General features: G+C 39.5%; 1 protein-coding gene and 1 long non-coding RNA gene across 5 annotated transcripts in view; one reads left to right on the top strand and one right to left on the bottom strand.

Annotated features, from left to right (window-relative positions):
• FEM1C (fem-1 homolog C) overlaps nucleotides 1-14,128 on the top strand; it is a 28,663-nt gene extending 14,535 nt beyond the window's left edge. For both annotated transcript variants that reach the window (XM_039544569.1, XM_039544570.1), the window contains exon 3: nucleotides 8,081-14,128. In XM_039544569.1, the coding sequence (XP_039400503.1) occupies nucleotides 8,081-9,390 (1,310 nt within the window). In that variant the 3' untranslated portion in view covers nucleotides 9,391-14,128. The remainder of the gene's footprint in view (nucleotides 1-8,080) is intronic.
• LOC120408057 overlaps nucleotides 1-17,737 on the bottom strand; it is a 66,773-nt gene that overhangs the window by 2,601 nt on the left and 46,435 nt on the right. Inside the window, exons 4-5 of one of the 3 annotated variants that reach the window (XR_005600393.1) lie at nucleotides 14,904-15,017; nucleotides 4,449-4,565 (exon numbers count right to left, since the gene is read on the bottom strand). The exons of 1 other annotated variant lie outside the window; for it this stretch is intronic. This is a non-coding gene — a long non-coding RNA (uncharacterized LOC120408057). The remainder of the gene's footprint in view (nucleotides 1-4,448; nucleotides 4,566-14,903; nucleotides 15,018-17,737) is intronic. One more of the 3 variants, XR_005600395.1, reaches the window with a different exon arrangement.

The following is a 17,737-nucleotide window of genomic DNA, read 5'->3' as shown; positions in this document are numbered from 1 at the left end:
AATTTTGTGTCTGCGCAGGGCTCTACTGTGCTGTTCTAGTGTTTTAAGTGTAGATGTAGCCTTAGAGCAGGTGTGGGCAAACTTTTTGGCCCGAGGGCCACATCTGGGTATGGAAATTGTATGGTGAGCCATGAATGCTCACAAAATTGGGGTTGAGGAGTCGGGAGGGCTCTGGCTGGGAATGCGGGCTCTGGCTGGGAATGCAGGCTCTGGGGTTGGGCTAGAAATGAGGAGTGCAGGAGGGGGCTCTGGGCTGCAGAAGGAGGTTGGGGCATGGGAGGGGGTCGGGGTGCAGGCTCCAGGAGGCGCTTACCTCAAGCAGCTCTTGGAAGCAGTGGCACGTCCCTCCTCCCTCTCTGGCTCCTATGTGGAGGTGCGGCCAGGCAGCACCGCACGCTGCCCCATCCGCAGGGGCTGCCCCTGCAGTTCTCATTAGCCGCAGTTCCCAGCCAAAGAGGGTGGCACTTGTGATGAGGGCTGCGTGTGGAGCCCCCTGGTTATCCCTAAATGTAGGAGCCAGAGGGGGACATGCTGCTGTTTCTGGGAGGCTTGGCACGCATGCGTGGAGCGGTCTCCGACCCTGCTTCCTGGCTGGAGCATGGGAGCAGGGCAAGCCCCAGACCCCACTCCCCAGTGGGAGATCGAGGGCCAGATTAAACAGGCTGAAGGACTGGATGTAACCCACAGGCCATAGTTTGCCCACCCTGCCTTAGAGGCAGAGACTGTCTCTTACTGTGCTTATACTGTTCTCTGTACAGTTGGGTCCTGTAAATACTATTGTAATACAAATAATTAAAAAACAAAACCCAACTACTTCTGGTAGTTCCAGCCTGATAACTGGTAGAACAATGGTTTCTTTCAGCGTAGGTAAAAAGGAAAATTATCTGTTTGTAGATGGAAGACTAGTTTGAGAGGGCAGTGAGATTCTCTGTGGAATATTCTACTTTTTTCATGGTTCTCTGTGTGTCCATTTATGGTAAATTCATGAGATTGTAAAGATGTTTGATTTAGAGTTGAATCTATTCAGCTAGCTGCTAATTTTAGTTTTAAGTGTTTGGGGGTTTTGCAATGTGTCATGACAATGTATGTCCCTTGCAGTGTTGTAGCTGTGCTCCCGCCCCCTCTGTACTCGTGCCCCTGCCCCTCCACTTCCCTGCCCCCAGTCAAGCCAGAAGCTGGAGGGGGTCTGGAGAGCCTGGACCCCTCAACCTGCCTGCCCAAGAGCAGCCCCATTGTAAGACCCTGTTTTCAGTTACTTATAACTTAGCCATACTTTACCCATTCAGGCTGAGCATTCTATGCTGGGTGTCTACCTTGGGCAGAATTTTGTTTTGGAAAGTATCAGTGAAAACAGTTTAACCATTTTCAAGAAAGAGGTTAGGGAAAAATGTTATGTTGCCAATATTCAAAAGTTCTCACACTTGTTCTATTGAGAAGCTTTAGTGCTTCCATTCCTTGGAGGAGGGACTTGAAATCCTGGAGGAGGGAATCAACTTGGGGTTAGAGGTGCCTTTTGCTGTTCTTGTGAAAACTCACATGAATTTGGCTCAGTTGTAAGCCTCTGGAAAAACATTATCACATCTTCAGTAGATCTGTGTTAGAGGCTGGTAGCGAAATTCTCCCAAGTTTCTATCTACAGTGAGCATACCCCACTCCAGGGCTGAGCATGATTTTTCCTGGAGTTGTCCTCCCCACTGCCGGGGCCACAGTGGTCCTGGCCACTGGCATTGTGAGCAGTGAGACACTGTCACATGTGGTTTCAATTCTCCTCCAGCTGGTGCACAAACAGTTTGGAAGAAGAAGCAGCAGCCTCATTGAAATGCAGAGGAGCAGGAACAGGTTGAAGCAAGAGCAGAGATTAAAGAGGGAGCAGGCTCCGGAGATCAGGGCAGAAGGGTCTGTAACTCCTAGACATGCTTCCTTCTAGAACCAGAAATAGAACTTGGGATATCTGAGTACCTTTGTTCTGTGCTCTCTAACAAATACATGTAAAACCGATTGGCTAAAAGCATCCCATCCTTCCTCTAGTGGCTGGTCCACATAATGTTGAGTATCACTATGTTAGTCTGGTTCTGTAGAAGCAGCAAAGAATCCTGTGACACCTTATAGACTAACAGACATTTTGCAGCATGAGCTTTCGTGGGTGAATACCCACTTCTTCGGATGCAAGCAGTGGAAATTTCCAGGGGCAGGTGTGTATATATAAGCAAGCAAGAAGCAAGCTAGAGATAACGAGGTTAGATCAATCAGGGAGGATGATTGATCTAACCTCGTTATCTCTAGCTTGCTTCTTGCTTGCTTATATATACACACCTGCCCCTGGAAATTTCCACTGCTTGCATCCGAAGAAGTGGGTATTCACCCACGAAAGCTCATGCTGCAAAACGTCTGTTAGTCTATAAGGTGCCACAGGATTCTTTGCTGCTTCCACATAGTGTTGGTTACTCTATTAGCTCAAATGGTAGAGATCTGTGATTTGGATCTAATGTTCCCAACACTGCTGATGACCCATAGGGAAAGTGAGAATGGTTCTACATGATGACATTTGTTTTTTCAGTTTGCTTTTTAAAAAACCTGTGAAATTATAATTTAAAAAAGAAAGCTACAATAAACTGATGTTAAAATGGCAAAGTCAAGTACTCAGAAGTTAGGAAATGCCAGAATTAAAGTTACTTGTGCCACCTTAAATTGGCCTCCTTATGTATATGCATTAGGATGCAGTCTTTAATTATGTGATTATATACTATTTTTTCTAAATGCTTCTTGCCTCATTCAGTGCCCAAGTTGAATGGTAGTCACTGAATAGGTAGCTATTTAATATTTTTTTTACCCTTATTCATGCCTCTTAAGAATAGGTAGTGAAGAAGAGTGACTGGAGGGAGTCTACCCTGCTTGGTATTCTTGGTCATAAAAGGTATGGACTTAAGGTTCTCTTCCATACGATATCACTACCATGGCTGTGGTACTAATGGTGCAAGGAGGGATAGCTCAGTGGTTTGAGCATTGGCCTGCTAAACCCAGGGTTGTGAGTTCAGTCCTTGAGGGGGCCACTTAGGGATCTGGGGCAAAAATCAGTACTTGGTCCTGCTAGTGAAGGCAGGGGGCTGGACTCGATGACCTTTCGGGGTCCCTTCTAGTTCTGTGAGATAGATATATCTCCATATATAAAGGAAAGTTCTTCCTGCTAAGCATATAGCAGGCACCGCTGGAAACAAATACAAGGAAATACAAGAAACTATGCTGCCTGTGACAGAGTAGCCTGCCCCTTAAAGGCAGTAGTCCCTAGTGGTCAACCAGCCTCACCAGGAGGCATGGCTCGTTACAGATTTAAAATGTCCAAGATAAGGACCTTAGGGGGGTATGGATAGAGAGGAAGAGGTCCTGGGAATGAATGGTGCTTGGGAGGAAATCCCACCACTGTATCTTTAAGGGGCTTAGGGGAGGAACCTTGCAAAGACAGAGGGGCAAAGCTCCCCTCCTCACCCAGCCAATCTAGAATTATCTGGGAGATAGGGAGTAGTATATATGCTGCCTTTACTACCTCATAATAAGGCAGACACCAGCAGTAGAAGATGGGCCTGCTGATACCCTGAGGTAATTAGGGGGAAAGTGCCAGCTGGGGGAGGAACTGGCTAAGGCCCTCCAGAGCACTAAATTACAACCCAGATCCAGCAGAGCTGGAAATTTCTTGTTTAAAGAGTGGGATAATAAGTGGCTGAATTTCCTATCTCCAGGAAGAGGGCTGGGGTTCCTGCTGTAAGGAGAGAGACAAAGGCTGAATGGCAACTGAGGGGATTGGGAACAGAGTTCAGAGGGTGGGCTTCAGTGGATACCCTGAAAGCCAGAAGAACCTTTTGTTTATTTGAGACTTTTGTTATGATCTGTTTTCACAAGGTTTTATAATAAACCAGCCCAGGGAGGGTATTATTGAGTCAAGAGACCTTGAGATTGACTGACTGCGTTGTTGAGAGGGAGTACCTGAAATGCCACCCTTTGCCTAAGGGGGCACTGCAGGGAAGTCATGTCCTGGGACACTGCTGTCAAGTTGGCATGACTCCAGTGGGTTCCCTTCTGGTAAGGGACATACCTTGGTAGTAAACATAGTTATCCACATAAACTAAATAGCAAAAAGACAAGATATTCTCAAGAACGTTTGACATTGTTGACCTGTACAAGATGCCCTGGGGACAAAAGTAATTAAAATTGTCAAAGTGCAAGTGGAGTTGGGGGGGGGTGGTTTTGTTCCTCCTTGTGAAATAAAATTTGAAAATAGAACACAAGGTATTAAAGTCTTTTTTCATGTATGTGTGCAAATTACATAATACCAAATATATTTTTATACATAATAAAACCTACAACACTGTCCGTCCCCCCCCCCGCCTTTTTTTGGTCTCCATGTTTGTATACAATAGATGATCAGAAAGTAGGAGTTACTACAAAGCTAATACCTCAGTCCTGGTTTTAGTTTGTTATGCCCATATATTGTTCCGTTTTCTAGATATGTCTGGCACATCTTAGCGTTTCCCTTCAGTTGCAGTAAATAAATGCTTTGTAGTTCTAAGAGTCTAAAATGAAGGAAAAAGTTAACAAAAATTGTAAGGTAAATCGAATGTGTTTAGACTGATAGGACACAGTTACAGGAAATATCCTTGTCCCAAAATTCATGTGGATATTGCGAGACTGTCACTTTGATTTCAGTCCTATTTTGGGACAGTTAACTTGTTTGAAATATTATAGCAGAGCTTCCATCAGAAGGCACAGCCGAGAACCTGCCAAAAAGGAAAACGGGGAGGTGTGGAACAGTGGGAGAATGACACTTCCTTATAAACTATACAAGTAAAATCAGATTAAAATGAATAGATCGAGACCCCCCCAAGGGGAAAAACGCATTGTGAAGATGTGAATATTTGGTTGACAATGCAACCAAAATCAGTATTAAAGTTTGTTTATAACACTTTTTGAAAGACAGTTTACTGGACTAGACAAGTGTTGAAATGAAAGATTTTTTTTTCATAGTATTTTGTAAATGACAGTGTTTTCAGGTTCAGGCCTGTAAAGTATAGTACTTCTGCTGCTGGAGATCAATAGTGCCACTTTTGGTAGTAAGTAGTAAGCACAGTAGTAAGTGCTGACAAGACCAGGATCTAGGTTGGGTTTCCCCCCCCCCCCCATGAAAAGATTAACATTTTGATAAGCTTTATGGCCATTGCCAATTTCTAGTAGAATATTTATTTTCACAGGAGAGTCGTCTGTCTTTTTGGACTAAACCATTTACAAAGTGATCAGTAACATTTGAACATTTTCCATCCTTTTGTTTTACAGACTGTTTTGTATATGAGAGACAGTTTTATTATTTATATTCCCCACCCAACGTTCTGATCCTTCCTCCACTCCATTACTTGGTTCTCAAAATATTTTATTTTGTGCACCACCAAGAAAGGATCTGAAGACTGTAAGAGGTCCACAAAACATTACATTATTTTGTGAAGTGACATTTTATACTAAATTATGGATAATCCCAGTTGTTGTTTTGGTCTCATTGTCCTGTATTTCCTGTTAATTCCTAATGAAGTCTAAGGACATCCATCAAGGAGGAATCCTCTGGACCCATACATGGTTGCAGTAAGTAGAAGAGAGATGTCTGTTAGAATAAAAGCCCCATAATCCCATCTACTTTTGAGACCTGTCCCTGGAGTTTTGAAATCTCTGGCAAATTGGGTAGGCTGGTCGGGGACAAAAAAGAATTTTCCCTACACTCTCAAGGACAGTAGGGATGATGTGACTAAATTAATTTCATACAGTGATGAGAAGTCAGGTTAGGACACTGCAAATCTATCTTGATGAACTATAGTTCATTCAAGATTAACTGTAGATTAGAGAAGTCATGTAAAGGTATATAGATTCTGTAAATGACTATCTGAAACTATAGAGACAAGGTGGGTGAGGTAATATCTTTTATTGGACTAACTTCTGTTGGTGAGAGAAACCATAAAAAATATTACCTCACCCACCTTCTCTCTCTCTCTGATTCTGGGACCTATGCAGCTACAACACTGTCTATAACAATATTTGATACTATGTCATAAATAGGTGTAATTTGAAAATGTTTGTCTGCTGTGCTAAGGAAAAGGAGGGTCTATCAGAGAAATTGGTCACCAATTTCTCATTACTGGGATTGAGCTACAATCTAACGTAGAGTGTGGCCTGTGCTACAATGACAGCTGGCTGTAGTTCTAAGAGACTACACTAATTGAGCATAGCTGGAGCATAGCATATGCCAACTATGCCTGCTCCCGACCCTGACACACCACCTACATTTGGGTTGAATGTGAGTAGGTGGTGCAGGAGGCAGGTATATTGGCTTTGTATCAGCTTGGGACCTCCCCCACACCAGAGAATTTCCTAGCTGACCAGATTTAGAATCTTTGTGCTCTTGGGTGGCACAAAACCATTAGAATACAACTGAGCATCTGGCCCAGAGAATACATGAACAATATGGAGCAGGAGAACATGGTGAAGTGGCTGGTTGGCGCAACAATAATCTAAGCTGCTGGAGCTGTAATAGGAGGTTCCAGTGGAAAACTATCATTTCTTCTGTTGGGGAAAATGACTGACAATAAGATAATATACCTAATTTCTTGTGGAGTGACAGTTTTCCACCAAAAATATTGACCAGCTAGCAAGGAAATAATTCTAATAGGTTATATGATCCTCAATTGACTTCCAGTTAATTCTGATGCTGTAGGAAATGTACTGTTTGCTAGAATTTTCACTGCAATTGTAGCTGGATTTTTGTGTGAACTTTGATACTTCTCTAATTAGTGTCCTGTTAATGCAGTAGGAGTCCTGTGTTAAAATGGAACACATGCATGTACCAGATGAAGAGCTAAAGAACAGCTTGTGTTAAATTGTGGACTTTTAAAAGAAATCAGCTATGTTAGAGACATTGTGTGGTTATCTTTTTTTGCTGGTGAAATGTACATATTTAAACTAAGACATTCAGCTACAGTACTTCGGAGTGTATGGAAGATTTGGTGGACTGTAGCTTGTAATGTTTCCTTTCAGCTTTGCTGCAAACATGGCTTTTGGTGAAATGTCATTAATGCTTGCTGTCATTTTTCTGGATTCTTCCAACACACAGCATTAGAACACTTAGTACATTTTACAAGATATATTTGAAGTGTGGTACTGATGGGAAATAATCCATAGCTAAAAATGCATTCTTCAGGTGTGTTTTACAATTTCCACTCTTGTATATATGGCACCCATGATATCTTTCAAGAAACAATGTGCTAATTTTTTCTTCTATTAACTTATTCTTGGCTTTGGGAATCCTAACCAGAATAGCAGGGTGATAAAGCTTAGGACTTTAGGATAAAGACTAGATGGACAAAATGTTATATGCATTTTACTTCATCAACCCAGTGTCTGTAGAATAATTTAATCAAATACAAAGGCGAGAGAGTTTGAATTTATATAGGTTAGACAAATGAAATAGCCATATTTCCTAGATCATTTAAATGTTATGACAGCATCAAAAAGCCCCCGTTGGGACTGAGCCCCATTATACTAGTGTTGTACAAATACAGAAAGAAAAATCCCTGCCCTGAAAGGCTTACTATCTGAAGACCCAAATGAAAGGTAGGTACCGTGTGCAAGTAAATGAACCTGCTGAAGAGTTGTCATAAGTTTATATCTATTGGGTTTTTTTTTTTTAATTAGGTAGAGGAAAGAAGGAAGGATATATGAAAAGTCTGGAAGGATAGAGGTAGCATGTTTAGAGCTAATGTTTTATCCTTAAAAGCAAATACAAAATTACCACAGAATGGAGGATTCAGGATTTGTTTTGTTTTTGAAGTAATGAGACAAAAGTTTACTTGAAACATCTTTAATTTTATCAAGTAACTTTGCACTTGTATAGCTGCTTTGGTATTCTAATTAAGTCCTGCGTATTCCAGCTATTAACTTGCAGCTTCCCTGTTTTGACATTTATGCACTAAGTATTTCTCCTTTAGCTGTTAGTATAGCTCTATAAATTTACTGTGATTTTTGTGCAATTATGATTTTCTTTTCTTGTCAGGAAATACTGCATTACATGACTGTGCAGAATCTGGAAGCTTGGACATCATGAAGATGCTTCTTAAATACTGTGCAAAGATGGAAAAAGATGGCTATGGAATGACTCCCCTTCTGTCAGCCAGTGTGACAGGTCATACAAATATTGTGGACTTCCTGACACAGCATGTACAGACCAGTAAGGCAGAACGTATTAATGCTTTGGAGCTTTTAGGAGCAACATTTGTGGACAAAAAAAGAGATCTGCTTGGTGCTTTGAAATACTGGAAAAGAGCTATGGACATGAGGTACAGTGACAGGACTAATATCCTCAGCAAACCTGTGCCACAAACACTAATTATGGCTTATGACTATGCCAAGGAGGTGAATAGTGCAGAAGAGCTAGAAAATCTTATTGCAGACCCTGATGAGATGAGAATGCAAGCGCTGTTAATTAGAGAACGTATTCTTGGTCCTTCTCACCCAGATACATCTTATTATATTAGGTACAGAGGTGCCGTCTATGCAGACTCTGGAAATTTTAAACGATGCATCAACCTATGGAAATATGCGTTGGACATGCAGCAAAGCAATTTAGACCCCCTGAGCCCTATGACAGCCAGCAGTTTACTATCATTTGCGGAACTCTTTTCCTTCATGCTACAGGATAGGGCAAAAGGCCTCCTAGGCACCACTGTTACATTTGATGATCTTATGGGAATACTGTGCAAAAGTGTCCTCGAAATAGATCGGGCTATCAAACAAACTCAGTGTCCACCTGACCAAATACAGCTGAACAAAGCTCTTTCTATCATTTTGCATTTAATTTGCTTGCTGGAAAAAGTTCCTTGCAGTCCAGAACAAGACCATTTTAAAAAGCAGACTATTTACAGGTTTCTTAAACTGCAGCCTAGAGGAAAGAATAACTTCAGCCCACTTCATCTTGCTGTTGATAAGAATACTACATGTGTGGGTCGTTACCCTGTTTGCAAATTCCCCTCTCTACAAGTTACTGCTATACTGGTGGAATGTGGTGCTGATGTAAATGTCAGAGACTCTGATGATAACAGCCCCTTGCACATTGCTGCACTGAACAACCATCCAGACATCATGAATCTTCTTATCAAGTCAGGTTCACACTTTGACACCACAAACTTGCATAAACAAACTGCTAGTGACTTGCTGGATGAGAAGGAAATGGCAAAAAATTTGATCCAGCCCATAAATCATACTACATTGCAGTGTCTTGCTGCTCGTGTTATAGTGAATCATAGCATATGTTATAAAGGGCACGTCCCTGAAAAGCTAGAGAACTTTGTGTTGCTCCATAGATGATAGTGTGACAATTGTTGAAGCACGAGTTGGTGACGTTGCTTTCTAAAGCACTGTTGTGATACACCAGCGTTCATTTAGCTTGACCTATCGTGTTCTCATTGGCTAAAGAATCATTAGCATCAGATCTGCAGAATTGGCTACCCAGTATTTAATATGAATATGCCATATAATATATTTTGTGGATTATTTAGAAATGTAATGCCATATTTAGACTCTCTCTTAAAATTGTCTGCCAAAGGCTTGTCTACTCTGGTTTTATTTGCCTGTTGGGTGTTTGGGACTGAGATTAATATTTTTCACTGGTGTCTTTTTACTATTACTGGTATGTGGATTTTATACAGTTGGAAGGTCATCTTTTTTTGTTTTTGCTTGTGCATTTCTACTCAAATTCTGTTTTTTCTATGAACTCATTGCTAAACTGAACAAGTTGTATGGACTTGTTAACATTTGCAATTACCATAAGTGCTTTATCTTCTCTATGCACTGGCTTAAACATGACTGTTGTGTGTTAGCATATTTCTATGCAGCAGTTGGCCAACTTCAGCTCAAACAGCATTTTTTTTTGCAGTTTTATGGAGCTTTTTCTGAGAACACTTCCTTCACAGCATGACAATTTTTGGAGCTACGTGTCAATTGTCCAAACTTTTTGGGTTGACTTCTATTCTAGCTGTATCTGAGGTTGCTTTCTCTTAGTCCTCTGGAAATACGTGCTAAATTTGGGAGAAAAATCTATTCTTGTTGTCTTGGTAACCCAGTTGAAATTTAAGTCTAAGTCATTCTGATGCATCATGCAGCAAAGGGAAGAGTCTTTATCATGTACATCTGACTTTTTCCCTCTGCACTAATGTCTTGTTTGTGCTGATTGTGTGACTAGATGTAGAGAGTTTGCTCAAATTTTTAACCTCAAACTTAATAATACACTTGAATAAGAAATTGAATGTATGCAGTAGTCTGAAATTACAAATCAACTTCCTTACCTACAAAAGGAACTAAAGCATGTTGGTGGCATGATACTTGTCAAACCAGGTTTAGACATCTAGTATAATTATATTACCTTGGCAGAGAGCCACTCATAATGTATCAAAAATTCCATAGCAGTGTCCCTTTCCTTCATTTTAAATATACCCTTTTAGATAATTTGCATGCATTTTTCACTTCTCGTATTGTCAGCCATACTTTAAACACCAGAGGTTGTGGTGTGTACATAGCGTCTATTGAAAGTTACCTATTTTTATAATATTTGCACAACAGCTTAGCTATCTCAGCAGAAAGGGCTCTTTCAACTTGATTAGAAATCTGCAAGTGAAGATTCTAAATGAGTAAGATTCAGGTAATTAATATAATTCAGCACTTTATTGTTGATTCAGAGTAAAACTTATTCTGGCACATTAGCCCTACAAATGTTTTTAAAATGTTCTCAAGAGAAAAAATTATTTTGGGTTGAGTAGAGTACAACTTACTGCCAGTTCAATGGTCAAGCACAGTGGATGTCATTTGACTTGGCATTTCTTTTCAGTGATGGTCAGTAACCATACTTAATGGTTTTTTTTAACTCCAGAAATTCAGTGGGTTTATCTGGACTTTCATCAGATTATGAACTTGCAAAGATAATAGCAGAGGAATTTCAAAAGCCAAATTAATGAAATTTATGAAGGTGACTTGAACTTAGTGGTTATAGTTTTTTAATTTGATTTTATAATATTTTTGTCTTTGATTGTGAATTGCATTGGTGATGAGCATACCTTTTGACTGTGTGTAAAAAGGCAGTGCTTTCCTTACCTTTTGGCTGTTTAGGTATTCTCTCTCTCTTTCTCTTAGCTTGTGATGGAAAGTGAAGCGGAGTGGCTGAGTCACCTTCAAATCTTGATGACTTTTAAACAGCCAGCAGTCATGTCAGAAGCACTGTCGTTTATACATATTTCAAAGTTTGAAAACTGCATAAAATATATTGAAACAACTTTCTATCTTTTGTCCCATGGCACATTTGCATTGTTTGTATGAAAAGCAAAGTATGAGTTAACTTAATTTCACAAGGATACGAGTAAATTTCTATTCAATTATCTAAATTTCTTTGATTTATAATTATTAAAACACATGCTACACCAATTGTTGATCGTAAGAACAAGTTTCATTACTTCAGTTTCTTCTTTTCAACATTCTTCCTCTTTCGCTTACCATTCTGCAAGAAGATTTAATTAATAATCACCACCACACTGTAGGAATGAGCCACAATGTGTTTGGAGCTCCAACATAGATAGTAGAAAAAGGGATTCTAGAACATTTTTTTTTGTATTCTAGAATCTGTGCTGCTCTTCATTGTTAATAATTTAAATTTCTAACTTTAAATGGGATAATAGATAGCTATACTTATTTGGTTGGACAATTTTCTCCAAGAGTTTTACCTTTGAGAGTCCAGAACTGTGATTTTTAAAAACAACAGGAATACTGTGCTGCTACTCTGGTGCTAGCAAAATTTCTGAATTAAAAAACGTACCCATGAATTTTCTGGCTACAAAAACCTTAGGGAACAGATCACTTTCTTTAAATAGTGATCCAATGAAGATTGCCAAGTCTTAGTATGAAAGTTTATTCTACTGTTTGTTTTTAAAGAAATGTATGCAAATATCGTAAAGTATGGGAGGGACTAATCTCCTGTGCATGTTTTCCCTGTATACCTACCAATGTACCTCTATCCTGACCTACAGCACCTCTGTTGTTCTGAATTTTGCATTTGTAATGGGATGAGGCCACCTAATGAACTTTTATGATCTCCAGGTATTTAAACCTAGGCTTCCAGAAGGTAATGGCTGGCACATTTAAACCTGTCTGCCACTTAGCCGCCAACGTTCACATTACCTTTCTTAATTTTTATTTCACTTCCAAATTAAAGCAGTCCAGACTCCATTGGAAGGTAGTAAGTTAGGGTGCTGTGGGCTTTCATTGAGTTTGTAAATGAGGCTCTAAATTTAGCTGTCCACCACCTGAAACAAGGTTCTGATTACTTTTGTTCTTGGTCATGTTGCTCCTTTAATGCTGTGAATGGAGTTATCCTAGTACAACACAGGGATGCAAAAATGAAGCAGCACTGTTAGCTGAAACTGAAGCATGCTAAGGAACTAAAGGACCTTCAGAACATGATGAATTATTTTCTCTTCTCCTTTCTGTCATTATTTACTTAACACCCTCTTTCCCCTTCCCTCTGTTATCTTCCTGTTACATATTTCTGTAACTGGAATGTACAGTTCCAGAGGTACCAACCCAGTGCCACACATGTCAAGGACATTATATACAACCGTATGCATTTTTGGGGTACAACACATTTTTAAAGTATTTAAACAATCTACAGCATGTTCCTAAGAAGATGGAATACCGATACCGCTAAGAGGCCTGCTTGTTGAGAGATGTGAAGGTGGATTTTTTAATACATATATGCACGTGCGCACACACACTCAAAGGATTTTTTTTTTTTGTTCTTCATCCCACTCAGAGTTTTCATTGGAATACTTCAGCCAGGGAGATGAAAATTACAGTGGTATAAAATGAAACTTTCTTCTTCTCCCTCAGAATGTTACAGTAAAATTTATATTTCTCTCTGTTGCCATCCTAATAGCAAGTACTCTCCATATGTTTGTGCTATCTTTGGTGGTTCTGACTGCAGTAGTGCACAAAGTAAAGATACTTTTTAAAGTATGAGTGTGATGGTGTTTCAGCAAATGCAAAAGGTAGGCTTTCTGACATTCAAATTCTAATTTTAAGTCAATATCGTGTCTGTGAAAGGGGCTGAACTGAGAGCCATCTGTTATCTGCAGATTAAGTACAGCAGTACTAATGTAAGTTTTCCCTCTGTTCCAGCACTAAACATCCTTCCTGAACTGGAGGACCAAAATTTTTGAGGGAAAGGGTAATTTTTTAGTCTTCATCAGTACTCAATCCTTAGTGTCTCAGATAGCATTTTAAATGCTTTTGTTGTGATACAGACATCCATTCTCTAGCCACTTAAATGAGACAGTCAACTCATTTTAAAATGGGATGAACATAAATTATTTCCATTTTTTTTAAAAGCTATTTAAAAAAGGAATGGAATGTCCTGGCAGACTTTATACAAAAGGATAAAATCCTTATTGGGAAAAACATCTGATTTTCATATCAATTGCAAAGTAATAGTGGCTGTGTATGTGACTACTTTATGCTGCAAATTTCATTAAATGATATTTCAAATGGAAGGAGTAGAACGCTGACTAGATTATGTAATTTTGACAAGTGAATATGAAGACATTGTACTAATGTTGATCATCTTTACTGTAAAGTCAATTGACAGGGCATGGTAATTGGTATTACAAAGTAATTTTTTGGGAAAAGAGTTGATGGCAGTACATTTGAAATGAGGGGAAGAGATAATCTGATGTAGTTTGAAGGACACTATTTTATACTGTACAAATCCTTTGGCTTCTGTAAACGTGAAAATAACTGTTGTATGGATTTGGACCCTTCGCTGATGGCAAAGTGGAAAAGTGATTGTTTACCTGATTTTTAACTCATTTTGTATAAACGTCCCATCATGTCACAGACTTCCTATGCAGGGCTAGCTCAGTGTATTGAAATACTGCAATTTCTTTTTTACATGAAGTAATTAAGCTTTAATAGAAATGTAAAAAAGGGATAACAAACTTTTCTCTGCTCTTAATCTCTTTAGGCTCCAAAATGCAAATTAAATTAAAATTGTTTTGGAGAACAACTGGCTGAGTCTATATCTGTTTTCTTTAAGGGCTACTGTAGCATCTCTAAGAAAGAGGGCATTTTCTATCAAGGTAAGAATGGCTAAACGCTGATGCTACAGCTTTCGACATTTCCTCCTGCTGCTATTAATGACTGTATCCAAAAGGGAAATAAACATGACTGCTGTCTATAATGGAACTGTTTGAGTTCTAAATACAGGCATCGGGGGAAAAATTAACTTCAAGTTTCCAAAAGACATTGTAGCTGATGGAGAGAAAGTACACAAAAATAACAGACGGTTAATAGTGCCATTTTAAATATTAAATATTACATCTGCTTATGTTTACAGCATAACCAAACCAAATTAGCAGTTTTCAGAACAAACTTTAGGAAAACTCATAATCTGTCACCAAAAAGTTAGCAAAAAAGTGTGGGCTTTGAAGCCTTTTTCCTGAAGTTTACAGAGTGCTGGGAGTGGAGATGTATAGAGCCATGAGACAATCTTCTCTCATGAAGCGGGCTGCAGAATGCAAAGCTTTGAACCATGTTTTCATTGTTTGTTTATTTGGGATCTCTGGAGTTAGATTATTTTTGTAGTGCCCCAAAGAGTAGTAGGTACTGCTCAGTACTCACGTTTGCTCATTTAGATTTAGAAATGACACAGTGAGTCAGAGTAGCAAGCAATAGGGAGAGGATGAGGTAGACCAAGGAGTTGTACAGTGAGAATATGCAGTTACTCATATAAGCAGCTGCACATTTTAATGGTTCAAATATTCTCTCAAGTATATTTAACTCACTTTTTGGGGTAACATAGAAGAAAGGAGTTTTGTACTGTGTGAACCAGAAGTTCAGTAGAGTGACCAGGGCGTTGATGAGGCAAGATGTGGCTTCTCTTCAGTCAAATCCCATATCTAAGTTTGGAAGAAATAGCAATGGGAAAACGTGTGGACCAGCAGCATTATGGCTCTGCCTAATCTCGCACCCTAAATATAAACTGACATACAAACATAGATTTGTTTTTCTGTTGCTTGTTGTTGGTTGTCATTTCTTACCATTGGCACAACACGGTCTTTTTGTTATGCTTTCAGCCATGTTCAGTGCACCATTTATCTAACTCAAGTGCAATAAATATAAAATATAAAAATAAAAATATACTTTTTTGTCTGGTGAAAAAAAAATTCCCTGGAGAATGTATTAGATATACTGATCATGTTTATCCTGTGACGTCACTGAAAGACCAAGCTTCCTCAATCTAGAAATTTACTTCATTAATTTCATATGCATAGTCTCTTGAAAAAAACAGGAACAAGTATTAATTTTTTTGTTGTTTAGTTCTTATACTGTGCCTGTCACTGGTATCTAAGCACTGGGGCAGCAGCACTTTTACAGATCATTTTCCTCATGCTGTTGACTCCCAAGTTACTGTGCTCAACTATGTTCTATTTATGCCATGGAATGTAATTGGAAACATGAAATCTGCAGCAACACAAACTCTCCAGAACCACACAGAGGTTTATCTGTCTGTTTTCCTAAATAAGGTGAAAGAACAATGTATGTCAAGTTTGTCTGGAATTAATAGTTGCAGACAAGTTACAAAAGCCTGCTAATCAGGTTGGGGAGAAAAAGTTAATTCAGATTTAACTCTGTGAGCTCTGATACTGTTGACACTCAGGTTGATGACAACTTCAGTAGGAGTTAGGTTCAGGGAAACACTAATCAGATTTGTATGGAGTGATGCAAATAAAATGTCTGACCTACTCAAGAAGGACAACTCTTCCTTACTTTAACATGCTTAAAGTTGTTATAAAATGGGGCTTGGGAGAGGAAACTCTTCAGTGGCTGACAAAGGTTAAGACTTGGAAGGGTTATGGCTTTGAAAAAACACACTTGCTACCTACCATTCTGAAAACTAATCATACTAGTCAATGTGGAAAAATCCCTGTACCATCACACTCCATCCCAGTCCTTGGTCCAGAGTGTTCTCCTACCCCTTCAGAGAGCAATACTTCTACTCAGGGCTCAGCCCGCTTGCAGTATCCAAGAGCTGCAACCCGTGTTCCCTCTTAATTTACTTTTCTGTGTATGGAATGAATGAATCTCACTAAGGAAATTTTAAAATTGGGGAGCCCAGTTTCTCCTATACCTGATCCCTCCATCTCTGACCATCCCTCTCTGTTTCCTCCCCCAAGCTTTTCTGTGGCTTAATTCCCACTCTTCTCATTCTCTTCCATGCCACTTCTGTGCCCCTTCTGTCTTTAACGTTTCCCCCCTCTTCCTCTCTCCTTTCTGTCATCACACTTTTTTCACAGCTGCTGCCTGCTCTGGTTGATGTTGAAATGGGAATTGAGGGCATCAGCAGGATTGGGCCCTGGCTAAATCAAGCTGCTTGTACTTTTGCTCCTTACGAGTGTTAGAGGTTTTTTGTTTTAAAAACAAAACTGTATTGGGAAATGGGTGTGTCAGAAGAGACATGGGCTTCAATGTATTTTAAAAGTTTCACTAGTTTTGTCTATTCAGGAAGTTCCAGTTCCTTTATTTTGTGACCCTCTGTTGTTCTTTTGTACTGCAGAAGCATGTGATGATAAGAATGTGCCATTCATCTATCTACTTCTTTTAAAATTGTGTGTCTGCTACGTAAAAGTGGGGACCTTGTTAAAACCAACCTTTGCTGTGTATCACGCTTGACTTTGCGTTGCTATTGATAGGGAAAGTTTCAGCTGGTTGAGAGGTGTTTTCTAGTAGGCTCCAGAATAACGTGAAAGAATTGGTTCCAACTGGTGGATAGCAAAAAATCTCCAATAAAGACTATCTGCAAGTCAGTTTCAGAGGCTGAACCACACACCAACTTCTTTATTTATCAAAGAGAAGAGTGCCCTATTTCTAAAAAGTGAAAGTTTTTCTTAAATTGTGACACCAATCTAGATAACTGGGCATATTGCTCTAACCACAAGGGGCAAGGAGCAACCCAACATCCCAATGCAATTTCCTATCACTCCTTCACTTGAATCATGCTTCTTGCTTCACTTTCAGACATGAACAATATCAGGTGGATTTTTTTCTAGTAGCTGAAAACATCCATTAAGAAAGTCTTGTGTGACAAAGAGAGCGTGTGTTGCTCTTGCAGTGTTAGGCTCACTTATTGGCAACAGGGTTGTTTTATTTGTGGAGGAGCCTCTACATTAGAAAAGTGTCCCTACAGTATCAGGAGCAAGCAATGGTGTTATGTTATGTTTGTTGATATGTCATGGATACCTAGGTTTGAAAAGAACACATGAAATATTGTATTCCTAATGGTAGTATGTGTTTCTACAGTATAAAAGGAAGGTGAAAACAAGAATCTTTCTACCCTAGTGTTTTAGCACCAGTGGTTAGCCATTAGGAACTCTGAATGACATGGTGCTAAAAAACTCTTGAATCCTCTCTGCACTAGTACTCTAGAATGTTGCTGACTGTTACTGTAATCCTTGTAGTAAGTGTTCTTATACAGATCTCTGTGGACAAGGCCTTGCAGTACAAATTCTCTGCCTCAGTTTGTCTGCACAGTTATTCTAGGCTCTAACTTTTAGCCTTCTTTGGAAAGCCAAAGAGCAACTGAATGTTAACTTAGTTTGTGGTGAAAACAGCATTTGTA

Source organism: Mauremys reevesii, linkage group 6 (genome assembly GCF_016161935.1).
Source record: "Mauremys reevesii isolate NIE-2019 linkage group 6, ASM1616193v1, whole genome shotgun sequence".
In the NCBI taxonomy this organism is placed as follows: domain Eukaryota; kingdom Metazoa; phylum Chordata; order Testudines; family Geoemydidae; genus Mauremys; species Mauremys reevesii.
This window is presented reverse-complemented; position numbering and strand designations above follow the sequence as displayed.